This window comes from Chiloscyllium plagiosum, chromosome 1, assembly GCF_004010195.1.
Source record: "Chiloscyllium plagiosum isolate BGI_BamShark_2017 chromosome 1, ASM401019v2, whole genome shotgun sequence".
In the NCBI taxonomy this organism is placed as follows: domain Eukaryota; kingdom Metazoa; phylum Chordata; class Chondrichthyes; order Orectolobiformes; family Hemiscylliidae; genus Chiloscyllium; species Chiloscyllium plagiosum.
The window spans coordinates 154015564-154030652 of NC_057710.1; the positions used below are offsets into that span (position 1 = coordinate 154015564).

Consider the following 15089-nt stretch of genomic DNA (forward strand, 5'->3'; position numbering starts at 1 on the left):
TTGTTCAAGCCCAAAACAGACTGGAGTTTTCTCACTAAACAAGTAAAAAGAACTGAAAACCATCAAAAGCACTTATTGCTTTTTGTATAGAGTTGTTTGTTGTTTGTAATACTGAACAATAATGAAACAACTTTTCATTATTGGTTTGTGAGATTAACATGTTAAAAATAAAATAAAATACTGAAATTGTTTTTACTGTTTATTTCTTCTAAATTTGACCTACTCCACAATTTCATATCTTTATTGTAACAGATTATCCTTATTCTTTTGATTTTAAGTTTCAGTGCAAAACTATATAATTTAGTACTTTTTACAATGGGAGAGAATTAATACTGAGCAGAATTATGTTCAACTTATTGTTAGTTCGGCCCTCCAACACAACTCGCGTTTCTCATGTGGCCCCTTGGAAGAATTAATTGCCCATCCCTGCGGATGTATAACCAGGGTCCATTCAGTTGTCATATCCTCTGTGCCTCAAATGTATGTAAATAGTGTCCAACATGAGAAAGAAATGCCTTTGGGTTTCGCAACTGCAGGGAATGTCAGATTCAAATGTTTTTTCTCAGTTCTAAGACTATACAGAAATGCTTCAGTATCTGTGTCTGTATAGAATATTTTTTTTTAATGAATAAAGTACGTTTTTGCAATTGAAACAAAAACAAGAAGACCAGAGGACTTGTATCGCTTGTGATGTCATAGCAAAGTTTCAAGTTTAATAATGGTTCAAAAAGAACTAGTTTTCCACATTTTGCAAAAGGTGTGTTTTTTTTCCGATATTTTTTGCAGGCCATCACACGAGTAGGTGGATTGAAAGTGGTGCAAAATGTGTTTGTTAATTTTTTTTGTCTTACTCTTTCATGGGATGTGGGCATTGCTGACAGATTGGTATTAATTGCAAATCCCAAATTGCCTTGAATGGAGTGGCTTGTTGGGCCATATCAGAGGGGAGTTAAGAATGGGTATGGACTCACGTGTAGAGCACGAGGAAGGATGTCTGATTTCCAGTCAGCCAGGCAGGTTTTTACAATCATCAGTAACAATTGCATGATGTCATTATTGAACCTAGCTTCAGAATCCAGATTGATGAAGTTAAATCCCATCAGCTGCCATGGTGAGATTTGAATCCATGTTCCCAGAGGGCCTGGAAGGATGACTGGTCTGTTGACATTATCACCATTACCACCCTCTCTACTATTAGTGTAGTTATTCACATTGACAAATAGATGCGTTTTTATTGTATGCTAAATGTTTTTCATTCCAAAGAGTAGCTGAAATCTTACTAGGAGCACACCATATTGTCTCAAATTGATATATCTGAGAGGCAGTTCATCATTGTACATCTGGATTGTGGCATGTTTCAGAAAACCATTTGAACCAGAATATATTAGCCTTGCTGTGACCTTGAAAAAGCATCTCAGTTTTTTTCAGAGGTGAAATCTGTTTTTCTTCTACAATTCACTGGTACTTCATGAGATTGTGTTTATCACTTTGCTTATGCTTTTCTCTGTCCGTTACTGTTTGTAGAAGTTTGTTACTGAACTTGATTCCAGAATTGAGATCGAGTCAAACAGCACCGGAACAGACCATACAGCCAAACTTGTCCGTGTTGACCCGGTTTCCTCAACTAAACTACTCCCATTTGCCAGCTCTTTGGCCCATGTCCCTCTAAACCTTTCCTGTCCATGTACCTATCCATATATCTTTTAAATGTAATTGTCCTCAGCTCTACTACTCCCTCTGGTAGCTCCTTCCCTCTATGTACAGCCCTCTGCGTGGAAACAATTGCCCCTTGGGTCCCCTTTAAATCTTTCATCCCTCACCTTTAACCTGTGCCCTCTAGTTTTGGGCTCCCTTACCCTGGGGAAAAGACCTTCGCTATTTGCCTTATCTGTGCCCATCATGATTTTATAAACCTCGATAAGGTCACTGCTTTCTTGGGGATTTTGGTTTTCTGTCATGTGATTATAACTAAGTAGAGCTCGTTACCTCAGTTGTTTAGAGAATGGGCCTGAATAATGCTAGTTAATAAGTTAAACCCTTTTTGTTCTGAAGTAATGCATGATTATTTTACTCATGTAATGCTAGATTGCTTCATTCTCATTTCTACCTATGTTAGAGCTTTTTAAAACACATTGTATGTTTTTAGAATTGCTGTTTGTTGTATGATTTGAGAAATTTCTAAATTTGCTTCTAAGTCCTAAAGCAAAATTTTTAATTGATTGTAGATAACTAACATAACAAAGTCAGATAGAGTGAACTTCATCTTGGGTGACAATGTAAATTGGGTGTGGTGCACTGACCGCTCCCCTGTACTGGGTGTGGTGCACTGACCGCTCCCCTGTACAGGGTTTGGTGCACTGACAACTCCCCTGCACTGGGTGTGGTGCACTGACAGCTCCCCTGTACTGGGTATGGTGCACTGACAGCTCCTGTGAACTGGTTTGGTGCATTGATGGCTCCAATAAATTATGATTAAAGATTGAATGGGAATCACTATTTCAAAAGGAGAAAATTAGACTGACAGTGTTTTATAAAATATAAAATGGGCTGATGTGATATGACTGAAACAAGAATGTGATGCTGTCTGGCGATGCTGAAACACAAACCCTAAAGACTGTTTCTTTCCACAATAGTGCGTTGACATTATTTCTTCCCAAGGGGAATCCCACAGTCAGACAGGTTTACCTGAACTTGAATTCTTTAAGACCCAGCTTCAGATTATTTCAGTATCAGGACTGCCATTTCAGCAGGTTGTCTCTCTCTGTTGGCGGCATATGGATATGATTAGATTACTTACAGTGTGGAAACAGGCCCTTCGACCCAGCAAGTCCACACTGACCCGCCGAAGCGCAACCCACCCACACCCATACACTTACCCCTTCGCCTAACACTACGGGCAATTTCCCATGGCCAGTTCACCTGACCTGCACATCTTTGGACTGTGGGAGGAAACCGGAGCACCCGGAGGAAACCCACGCAGACACGGGGAGAATGTGCAAACTCCACACAGACAGTGACCCTGGAATTGAACCCGGGTCTCTGGCGCTGTGAGGCAGCAGTGCTGACCACTGAGCCACCGTGCTGCCCACGGTGTTTGTGGTATTTTTCTGTGAAGCTGATGCAACAGAAGCAGAAGGAAGAAGGGCCACACTGTGGCATTCCCGGTTTGTACCTCTGTCCTTTCTTTTCCGATGGTTTTGTCACTGTATTTCTATGCACAGAGTCACAGATGTCTTATGGCACAAAAGGAGCTCATTTGGTCCATTGTGTCTACATCAGCTGTTCAAATGAGTGCAATTATTTAATGCCATTCTCCTTTGTTCACATATTCTTGAACTTTATTTGTATCCAAATAATCATCCAATGCCCTCTTGAATGTCTCAGTTGAACCTCCTTCTCCCACACCTCCAGGTCTCCATACCCTAAGTACTGACTGAGGGAAAAAGTTCTTTTTCCTGACATCACATTAGCTCCTTTTGCCAATCACTTGAAATCCACACCTTCCTTTTCTGGTTCCTTTTATGAGCAGGATCAGTTTCTCCTTATCCATTACTGTATCTCCAGCCTGCTCATGATTTTCAAAGCTGCTGTCATAGAGATGGACAGCACAGAAACAGACCCTTTGGTCCAACTCGTCCATGCTGACCAGATCCATATAACACTCCTTCGCATTCTTCTCCCAGGAGTCTCAACTTCTTAAATTTATCCACAAAACTGAAGTTTTTCATTCTTATAAGTCACGTTGGCACTCTTTCCAATGCATCCACATCCTTCCTTTAATATGGTATCCAGAACTTTACACAATACTCCAGCAGAGGTCTGATAAGTATCATATACGTGTTCAACATCGCTTTCTTACCCTTGTAGTCCGTGCCCTGAAAAGTAAGGTTGAGGATATTGTATGCTTTGTTCCAGCTGTGTCCTGCCAACTTCAGCGATCTGTGCACATGTCTACCCAGGTACCGTTGTTCTCGCGTCCCCTTTAGAATTGTAACCCTTCCTGTATTTTGTCTTTCACTATTCTTCTGACTCAATTGCATCACCTCATACTTCTCTGTGTTGAACCTCATTTGTCACCTCCGAGTCCACTTCACCAACCTCTCTGTGTCCTTTTCGAGTTGCACACGGCCCTCCTCACAGATTACAATTCTTCCCATTCATCTTTGTGTTGTCAGCAGCGATTGAAGTTATCACTTGCACTCCAAGATCTAGTTCATTAACATATGTCAGGAAAGGCGTGAATCTTAATACTCACCCATGTGCAGCTCTGCTACAAACTTTCTTCCAGCCTGAAAGATTTCCATTGATCATTTCTGTTTCCTATCACTCTTCCAGATTTTGTATCCGTGTTGCTGATGACTCTTTTATTCTATAACCTGTCATTTTCCTCAGGTGTCTGTTGTGTGGCACTGTATCAAACACTTTCTGCACGTCCATAGACAGCAACAGCAATACCCTTATTAAGCCCTTCTGTTACTTAGAGTCACACGGGTGTACAGCACAGAAACTGACCCTTCGGTCCAACTTGTCCATGCCGACCTGATATCCTAACCTAATCTAGTTCCATTTGCCAACACCCGGCCCATATCCCTCCAAACCCTTCCTATTCATATATCAATCCAGATGTCTTTTAAATGTTGCAATTGTACCAGCCTCCACCACATCCTCTGGCAGCTCATTCCATACACGTACCACTCTGTGAGAAAACGTTGCCCCTTAGATCCCTTTTACATCTTTCCCCTCTCACCCTAAACCTATGCCCTCTAGTTCTGGACTCCCCCACCCCAGGGAAAAGACTTTGTCTATTTATCCTATCCATGCCCCTCATGACCTTTATTAACCTTTATGAGGTCACCCCTCAGCCTTTGACCATCCAGGGAAAACAGCCCTAGCCTATTCAACTTCTCCCTATAGCTCAAATCCTTCAACCAGGGCAACACCCTTGTAAATCTTTTCTGAACCCTTTCAAGTTTCACAACATCCTTCCAATAGGAAGGAGCCCAGAATTGAATGCAATATTCCAAAAGTGGCCTAACCAATGTCCTGTACAGCGGCAACATGACCTTCCAACTCCTATACTCAATGCTCTAACCAATGAAGGCATTTGGTATGCTTTCCTTTTTCACTATCCTATCTACCTGTGACTCTACTTTCTTCAAACAAATTCCTGCAAGTTAGTTGAACACAATTTCTCCTTTAGAAATCTACCTACCTTTTTTTTCATATGACTACTGTTTTTATCCCAATGAATTGTTTCTTGGAACTTTCCCCACCACTAAAGTTGAACAGACTGATTTGTAATTTCTAATGATACTATGACTTTAAGAGGTATCCTGGTTTAGTTTAGAGATTGGGGAGCAAGTGCCTAACAGTCTGTGAAGATTAAAAGAAACTTGTGAAGCCTTGGTTTTTAAAAAAATATTTGGAATAATATAAGCAGCCTGAGAGGGTGTGGTCAAGCTCTCTCTGATTCTGGATTTTTAATTAGCTTTTGGCAGTTGTTGCTGGGGTCTCAGCAGGGTTGGGAGACAGTGAATCCCTCCTGGCTGCAACACTGTCTCTGCGGTTTCTCTCAGAATTGTCTTTTAATGTTCTTTCCTCCTGGATTAGAGAACTGCATGTGCGATGTTCTGTTTTATGAATTTATTTTTTGCCCAGGGTGTGTTTGAGTATTGCTATATTAGAACACTTACTGTTTAGTAAAGTAATCTATTATTCTGTTAAGTTTTCCAATAGAGTCAAATTATTCCAAGTCCCTCTTTCTTTTATTGTATTTTAACTATAGTGGTTGAATAAATTGCATTTTACTTGACATCGAGTGGTTTGATCAATCAAATTGCATCTGGAACACAGAACCTCATATTATTTACCTTTTTAAAATAACAAAACGTTAGAGCCTAGGATACCGTCTTAATATATTTTGGAAGGGGTCTGCTCTGCTCCATAACAAGTTGGTGGCATTTATCCTTACAGCCTTTATTGAATAAAACTGTAATTTTCCAGTCTTTTGGCAGCCTTTCTGAGTACAGAGAAGACTCAAAGATTGTGGACAATGCTCCTGCAGTTTCCTCACTCATTTCATTCAATATTCTTTGATGTATCTAATCTGGTCCTGGCGTGTTGTCAATTAAAGAACCAACGGTTTGGAGACCTACAGCACGGAAAAATAACCACCATGTCCATGCCGGTCAAAAGCACCTCGCTATCCAGTTGAGTCTATCCAAGACTTGTTGTCAATTTTGAACCCTTCAAGTGATAGACTTTCTTCCTCTTTCTCCATGGCCTGGTAAAGACAGATGCAAGGTAGCCATTTAACACCTCGTCCACCTTTTGATCTGGAATCTGCCCTACTCTTCTTTTTACAATTTTTTATGAACCTTTTTTATGCTGATAGAAGACTTTGGGACACCCCTTTATATTAGCTGCCAGTCTTTTCTCATAACTTCTCTTTGCTTCTCTTATTTAGGGTGGCATGGTGGCTCAGTGGTTAGTACTGCTGCCTCACAGTGTCAGGGACCCAGGTTCAATTTCAGCTTTTGACGACTGTCTGTCTGTGTGGGGTTTGCACATTCTCCCCGTGTCTGCGTGGGTTTCCCCGGGTGCTCCGGTTTCCACCCACAGTCCAAAGATGTGCAGGTCAGGTCGATTGGACATGCTAAATTGCCCAGAGTGTTCAGGGATATGTAGGTTAGGTGCATTAGTCAGAGAAAATGTAGAGAATTGGATAATGAGTCTGGGTGTGATACTCTTTGCAGGGTCATTGTGGACTTGTTGGGCCGAAGGGCCTGTTTCCACAATGTAGGGATTCTAATTTGCTTTTTCACCCCTATTCTAAACTTTCTTGGTTCTCAATTGTATGATCTACCCGACACCTATCATAAACACTCTGAGGGCCTGCTCTGTGCTTTTGTTTGGAATCGACAGCAGTCAGTTTCACACTCAGTGATGCATATGTCCGTCAAGGTGAAGATACCTGGATCAATCTTGTGAGACTAAGAGTACACACTCCTCAGAGACCTTAGTCAAAGGGCAATCCTGACACTGTTTTGTGAGGGCTCCAAAACAAATTGAAGTTGTTGATTTATTTTGACCAGGGAAAAATTAGCATTGGAAATTATTTCCAACCAACAACTTAATCAACGGAAATGATCAATTTTAGAAATGTTGAAAGTAAATCAAGTCATCAAACAACCTTTATTTACAACTTGCAATCCAATTCATGAGGAATTTTTCAGGTTATGTCAACAAAGGCTGATGCGTCAATGGTGTTATCGAGTTGTAACATGTGGTTTTGGTTTTAACAAAAGTCAATTCAGCTTCAGTCATACAGAAGCAGAATAATAGCAAGGCATTAATCTTGTCTTAGAAAATAAATAATTTACGCACCTTACTATTGAAGGATTAAACTGAAGCCAGGCTTTTGAAATGTGTTTCATTCAAGCACTGATAATGGAGGACATTACACAATGGAAGAGCAGCAGCCACTCCTAGATTGATGACAGAAGGAAAGAATTTAGCTTTTACATTTCAGGCTGTGTAGGCTTTGAGTGATGCTTTTGACCCGATACAGAAAGTACTGTAACAAAGGTCACCTTATGGCATAACGCAAGTCAAACCATAAAATATATGTCAGGGGAATATGGGTGGTAGGAAAATAATGTCTTGGATGAATTAAAAAGAACAAAAAAATGAAAGAACCGTGATGAAACGCAAAAGATGGCGGGGCATTTAAATAATGGGAGTATTGAGAGCAGTAATGAGCGAAAGCAGAATTGAGATAGAGAAAGGGTAACAGATTTCCTGCATCCTTATTATAGCTAGTAGCTCTATAATATGCTGAGGCTTTCAAAATTGAGCTAGTTTTAACTGTTATTTTTCTTCAAGATTTTGCCCAAGTTTATTTACAGATCAACCACGTTTATATGCCATACAGCAGCACAATCAGCATTTTTATAGAAAATAATTTTTATTAAAGTTATTCTTTCTTTGAAAGACATACTTGTGTGACAGCATGGTATAGTTTGATGACTACAACTGAAATGAGTATATCAGATAAAAAACATTCTTAATTAGTATCTAATCCACTGCCTATGAGTAACCCAAATTTAAAAGCCTAATCATGGCTCTAAAGATGATACAGAACCATTTGAGAGTTACATTGATGATTAGTGGTCAATTTTAATTTTATTTAATAATTCAATCGCTCTTAGAAGGTGTTGGTACCTGGCACCAAAAATCAAAGCTTAACGATAACCACCTCTTGGCAGGACCTTGTGAGAGATTCTGGTTGTAAGATCTTTGACAATCCAATCAAGAGTCAACATTTTGCAATTTACAAAGAATTTTGAGGAAGAAAGTACATTGTTGATTGATGTAATATTTATTCCTCTATTTCCAATTTGTTGGCCTTAATTCTGTTTCTCTTCCCAGAGTATTCTTCAGTATTTCCTGTTGTTTGATTTCTACAAATTGCAGTTTTTTTCACTTGATGTAAGATTTATGTCATCCTGTATTGAGAGATATTTGAATGGGTTTGTTTATAATTCCAGTGTTTTGGTTTCTTCCTCTCTCTCTCTCTCTCTCAATTATGTAACCGGCAGGTGCTAGCCACAGGACTGAGCGGTCTGTACTCTTCACTGCCCACGAAACTGGAAGTGAGGTCTGATGAATGGCACTACCTGCAGCGGGAGGACTGGATGCATATTCCTACACTTGTACAATTCATGAACTCCCTGGAGTTCTGCAATGCAGTAATACAGGTAAAGACATCCCGGCAACATGTCCACACAGTGCAAGGCCCTGGCCTTTTACTGTTTAGCCTCGATAAAACCCTGAATGTTGGATTTCAGCTGAGCTTAGAAGATATAGCTATTGAGAATTCAGCACTTCTCTGAGACACGTGGGTTGTAGTGATGAGTGTGAAAAATGGTGTGCAAAACTCGTCTTCCCTTACACACACAGACTAAGTGTTAACCTAGAGCTCTGTAAGCATTAAAAGGTACAAATTCTGAACCAATAACAACCTCTTGCAAATAGTGCACGTTACTTGATGCGTTTTAACAGTTGTACTTCAGAAATCTGACATTAGCACAGCCTCTGACTGGAGTGAGTAATTCCACAGGAGAGTTTATTAGTCCTATTGTCTGTGAAGTATGTGTGTGCACAATCTTTATATGCATCACACTTTATCTCACTAGTTTCACATTTAGGACATCAAATCGACTCCCATTCAGATTTCTTCCATCTGATTTATTAACTGTGCAAATGTATCAATTGATTTATCGGTATTCCAATTCCTACATTGAGAATGTGGTGCTGGAAAAGCACAGCAGGTCAGGCAGCATCTGAGGAGCTGAAGAAGCCCTTCATCAGGAATGAGGCTTGTGGGCTGAGGGGCTGAGATAAAAAATGGGAGGGGAGTGGGGCTGGGGGTGAAGGTAGCTGGGATTGTAATAGGTAGATGAAGGTGGGGGATGGGAGGAAGGTGATAGTTTGGAGAGGAGGGTGGAGCAGGTGGATGGGAAGGAAGTGGACAGGTGAAGATGGCAATGCCGAGTGGAGGCTTGGGACTGAGATAAGGTTTGGGGGGGGGGCGAAATGAGGAAACTGGTGAAATCCACTTTGATTCCAAGTGTTTGCAGGGTCCCAAGGCGGAATATGAGGTGTTCCTCCTCCAGGCTTCGGGTGTTTAGGGTTTGGTGATGGAGGAGGCCCAGGACCTGCATGTCCTTGGCGGAGTGGGAGGGGGGAGTTGAAATGTTCAGCTACGGGGCGGTGGGTTGGTTGGTTAGGGTGTCCCAAAGATGTTCCCTGGAACGATCTGCAAGTTAGTGTCCTGTCTCCCTGATGTAGAGGAGACCACATTGGGTGCAGCGGATACAGTAGATGACATGTGGAAGTATCGGTAAATCTGTGATGGATGTGGAAGGCTTCTTTGGGGCCTTGAGGGTGGAGGTGTGGGCACAGGCTTTCTACTATTGTGCTGGCAGAGGAAGGTGCTAGGAATGAGCTGTGGGCTGGTGGGGGGAGTGTGGAGTCACGGAGAGAATGGTCTGTCCAGAACACAGTTAGGGATGGGGGTGGAAAGATATCCCTAGTGGTGGGGTTTGTTTGTAGATGGCAGAAGTGGCGGAGGTTGATGCGTTGTATCCAGCGTTTGGTGGGGTGGAAGGTGAGGATCAGGGCGGTTCTATCCTTGTTGCGTTGGGAGGGGTCAGGGTCAAGGGTGGAGGTGCGTGAAATGGAGGAGATGTGCTGGAGGGCATTGTTGACCACGTGGGAGTGAAAATTGCGGTCTTTGATGAAGGAGGCCATCTGGGATTTCCGATTTCTTAGTAAGAAAAGTTTGCACATTATTCAAAACAAAGGTGAGTTATAGAGTCATAGAGCCCTACAGCAGAAAGACACACCCTTCAGCCAAACTGGTCCATGCCGACCAAGGTATGAAACAGAATCAAGGTTTCATTTCACAGCTATTTTGAAGTGCAGAGTCCAACTCTCAGACCTGAGCATAATTTCAGAATCTGTCCTTGTGATGCTGAAAGTTCCAAAGCAATTCTTTTTGACCAATTTAAACAGTTCTTTGTTTAAGTCATTAAAATCTACCTTGCATCTAGCTAAAATCTTTTCTGTTATAATCTCTATGTTTTTGAAATGCAGGACTGCGATCACCCAAGTGAATTTCCCTGCCTTGTCTTGCACCCTTGTTGATCTGTGTAATGGCTCAGACCTGGCTCTACAGTTTATTGTCTCAGTTTAAAGACAATCCGTTACACTCGGGTGATTTCAACCTTTTGTTTAATTCTGTTTCTGATTTAGGTGGCTCATCCTATGATACGTAATCAACTGGTAAACTACATCTACAATGGATTCCTCGTGCCTGTCTTGGCACCTGCACTACATAAAGTTAGTAGGTTATTTGTTGCAAATCCCTAGATAGGCTTTCTAATTGTGAATTGTGCTGTATTAAAGTTTTGTATACATACTGCTTTATCCTTAGCCTGAGATGGTATATATGCACAAATATTTGGGTGAAATGATGACCATGTACATTGTTATTTTAGCTCCCCCACTGATTTTAGAGTATAGAAATATGTAACGCATATCCTCAGAAGTACAGGGGAATGTGGACTGCGAGCATCCAGAGGTTTGGACTGCAGTAAGGGCTAACTGATTCCAGAATTATTAATCATAAACAGAAAAATAAAACATTTCCTGCTGTTTCAGTAGCAGATGTAGAATTATACTGAGCTGGAAGTATCTAGATTCTGTCTTTGGTCTAAGTTGAGTGAGCTGACCTCTCATGACAACAATAACACATTGAGCCTTTACTGTGACAAAATAAATCAAAAAGAGATGAGCTGCATTCGGAGATGTGGGGATAACTGGAGAAGATAGAGGGAAGCTGGGAATCCGAGTCTCTCTGGAGAGAAGTGGAATTAAGCGAACAGGACAAATGGTCAGAGGATTGGAATTGAAAGGAGTCGGGGAGAGAATGAGGTGGGAATAAACATGGCCAGCAGCATTTCTGACAGAGTTGGAGATTGTAGTAATCTGGTGATTGGGAATAACACTGAAAAAGGGCAGTAATTAAAACAGTGCGTGAGGCCTGAGTAAATACTGAATGATCATTTTGGGCTGCCAGAGGAAGTGGTAGATGCAGGCACAATTATAACATTTAAAAGCCATTTGGACAGCTATATAAATAGGTTTTGAGGGATATGGACCAAACATAGGCAAATGGGACTAGTTCAGTTTGGGATCCCCAGTCTGTATGGATGGGTTGGGCTGGAGGGTGTGTTTCTGTACTGTATGACTCAATGAGAAAACAGAGGTCAATGATTCTCACTTGAAGACCAAAGGAGGAAGCTACGAATTGAGAACTGTTACCGTATGGCACCCTTCCTGTAGTTTTATGCTGAAGTCAAATTTTATCAAAAGGAAAGAGGAATATTCAGAATGAAGGAAAGTAAAAACAAAATTTGGAGTTAAAATGGGGTTACGGGAGGAAGTGCTAACAGCAGCAGCCACAGTCTGCCTCCAGTACTGTAATTTCTACAAAAATATAAAAATATTTGTTTATCATATCTGGTGCTCAGGATATGCTGTTTGGTTCATGATGAGGTAGTCCCAAGTCCACTGCCTCATGCAATGTTGTTCAGTTTAGTTTAAGTGGAGCGAGTTCACAAGCCCTGTACTTGTCCTGTTAACCTCCCTCCCTCACCTCCTTCGGGTGTCCAGGAATAGTCACAGCGGGGTTAAATTCTTTTATGCAAATCTTCTTGACTGTTGCGCTCTATTCCTCTACTTATAAAGTCTGTCGAGCCTGGTGAGAATGGGGTTTTGGGCAGACATTTTTTCTCTGTCACCTGTGCTCGGAGTTGATCTCTGAGAGGATGGGTGTTGAGTTAACAGGCCCCCAGAATATACTCTGGCTGTCAAAACAAATAGCTGCACAGACTTAGGAGAAAGTGAAGACTGCAGACGCTGGAGATCAGAGCCAAGAGTGTGGTGCTGGAAAAGCACAGCAGGTCAGGCAGCTTCTGAGGAGTAAGAGAGTCGATGATTCGGGCATAAGCCCTTCATCGGGAATGAGGCTTGTGCCCGAAACTGCACGAACTTAGGCTCTTACAAACTCAAGAGCTTCAACTTTGTCCCTAAACCACGCACCACTGCACATATGTTTGAGAGCACACTAAGGCCATGTAAGAGTAGGGCGATGCTGCCCAGCACTCTGCATACCCTTTTGTCATGGACTGTGGAGTTAGTCTATACCTCTCAGTTTTGATGTGTGTAATTCAAACACAGATCAGCTCTGATAGACAATCGCAGTCAGAGTTGTTACCTTCACTGGGTACTGGAGCCAAGAGAGAGAGTATCAAAAATGACCATAACTTGTGCAGAGTTATGATACTGTAGCTGTGAATATTATTTGGTGATAGAACTACAAGTTACAGGTTGGCTATTGAGGAACCACAGAATCATACAGAACTGAAGATACCTTGTGGCGTGTGGAAAGGTGCAGATCTATCTTTATTCATCCCATTTTATTAATACCAAGTACATCAATAATTGTAGCTTTGTGTTACAATTAACAAATATCCATTGCCGCATTTTTTTCTATGCATCAAGGAGTGAGAAGCTGCTCAGGTTGGCTCAGTGCCTTAAAGGTGCCCTCAGTTAATGTTCAAGGTGCAAGTTGCTTGCTTAAAGAAATCCTTTGACAGGTTTTCCTTCATTTGCTTTCAGGCTTATTTTGGTTGTTTTTCACTACCGTAACTCTCTTTACCCTCCTCCCCATTTGCAGTGCAAATGTCCCCATTGTGGGAATTTGCCGTACTGTAACGTACAGGCAGTAGCATTGTTGAGTAACATCTGCCTGTAAGACATATTCTTGAGTTTCTGACATATTGTGAATGTTAAACAATGAAGGGTTCTTGATTATCATATATCTTGCCTTCCCCATTTTGTAACACCTCAAGTTGAACTTGACAGAAAAACAGCTCCAAGATTTGGAAGAGCAAATGTTTCTCGACTGCGAGAACCAAAAATGACAGATGGTTTTCGGAGGGTGGGCGCACACTGGTGTACGTTTTAACTTTGCAACAGTTCGTGGAAAATGTGTGGTAACAAATCAACTTTAGATCTCACGTGGTTTTTAAGTCTAATGACTTCCATGTGAATCTGAGTTGGAAGATGTGGGAAATGAGCTGCCAGTATGCTATAATTTGTTTTCCGCTATCATAGAAAGTCAATATCTGAAGACATTGAGCTGAGTGGATTGCCAGCACATCAGAGGTACTGAACTCCCCTCTCAGTAACATTTGATATGATATTTCTATTCCTTTTAGTTGACTGTGGAAGAAGTGATGACAACAACAGCATACCTAGACTTGTTCCTCCGCAGTATCTCGGAGCCCGCGCTGCTGCAGACCTTCCTGAGCTTTATTCTGCTGCATGAGCATGAAAATGTGCTGATTCTAGATACACTTGTCAGCCGAATTAACACTCCCTTTCGGGTAAGGTTACTTTCTGCTTTGACCGAAGCTGTGCTCTTGGTTTATAATTCCATAATTATATTCAACACAATTGTTTAAGAATGCACAAGCAATAATGTAGGCAACGTACTGCCCGAGGGACTTTAAATTAATGAGGGTAACTCCAAAATCCTCCGGCAGCAAGGTCGCAAGCTCTTTGACTGATTTGTTTGATTTTGTTAGTGTTGGGTAGGAATGGGAACTGTTGCATTGGCTCAGTGAGATTAGAGAAGAGAGAAAAGTCAGCCAGGATTCCTGCCTCTGGCGGTGAAGTGATTAATGCTGGAATGTGGGGGCCAATCATACATAAGGCAGAGTGGGGTGGAGATTTCCCATGGATGTTAACACAGTCACAGAATTAGTAAGGTGCACAGAAGACCCAGCTCTCTGAATGAGCATTATAAACCTGGTGAAGTTCTCCTATCCTCTCCCCATAACCCTGTGCAGTGTTTCTATTTAAATAGTCATCTGACGCCTTCTTGAATGCCTTGATTGAACTTGCCTGCACCACATTCCCAGGTTACACATTCCAACCCTGGATCACTCTCTGTGCAAAAATGTTCTTGATCCTTTACAGGCAGGAACAGTCTTTATTTCTGACTGCTCAGCTCATACTTCTCATCATTTTGAAAAGTTCAATCAAATCTCCTGTTAGCCTTCTCCTCACCAAGGAGAACAGTCTCAATCTCTCTGCTTCATCGTCACAACTGAAGTTTCTCATCCTTGGAATCATTCTCGTAAACCTCTTCAGCAATGTGTACATCCTTCCTGATGACCTACTCCTGTTCCTATGTTTTTGGATTAGTGGTGCTGGAGGAGCACAGCAATTCAGGCACCATCCGAGAAGCAGCAAAATCGACATTTCGGGCAAAAGCCCTTCATCAGGAATAAAGGCAGAGAGCCTGAAGCGTGGAGAGATAAGCTAGAGGAGGGTGGGGGTGGGGAGAAAGTAGCATAGAGTACAATAGGTGAGTGGGGGAGGAGATGAAGGAGATAGGTCAGGGAGGAGAGGGTGGAGTGGATAGGTGGAAAAGGAGCTAGGCAGGTCGGACA

The 15089-nt window shown here is 41.8% G+C and overlaps 1 protein-coding gene and 1 long non-coding RNA gene across 5 annotated transcripts in view; one reads left to right on the top strand and one right to left on the bottom strand.

Annotated features, from left to right (window-relative positions):
* The window catches only part of fhip1aa (FHF complex subunit HOOK interacting protein 1Aa), a 195130-nt gene that overhangs the window by 125854 nt on the left and 54187 nt on the right, over nucleotides 1–15089 (top strand). For all 4 annotated transcript variants that reach the window (XM_043699724.1, XM_043699704.1, XM_043699695.1 and 1 more), the window contains 3 exons: nucleotides 8601–8759; nucleotides 10819–10905; nucleotides 13851–14018. In XM_043699724.1, coding sequence (XP_043555659.1) covers nucleotides 8601–8759; nucleotides 10819–10905; nucleotides 13851–14018 — 414 coding nt within the window. The remainder of the gene's footprint in view (nucleotides 1–8600; nucleotides 8760–10818; nucleotides 10906–13850; nucleotides 14019–15089) is intronic.
* LOC122554550 overlaps nucleotides 1–15089 on the bottom strand; it is a 52574-nt gene that overhangs the window by 8461 nt on the left and 29024 nt on the right. The window contains exon 2 of the long non-coding RNA XR_006313020.1: nucleotides 7387–7487. This is a non-coding gene — a long non-coding RNA (uncharacterized LOC122554550). The remainder of the gene's footprint in view (nucleotides 1–7386; nucleotides 7488–15089) is intronic.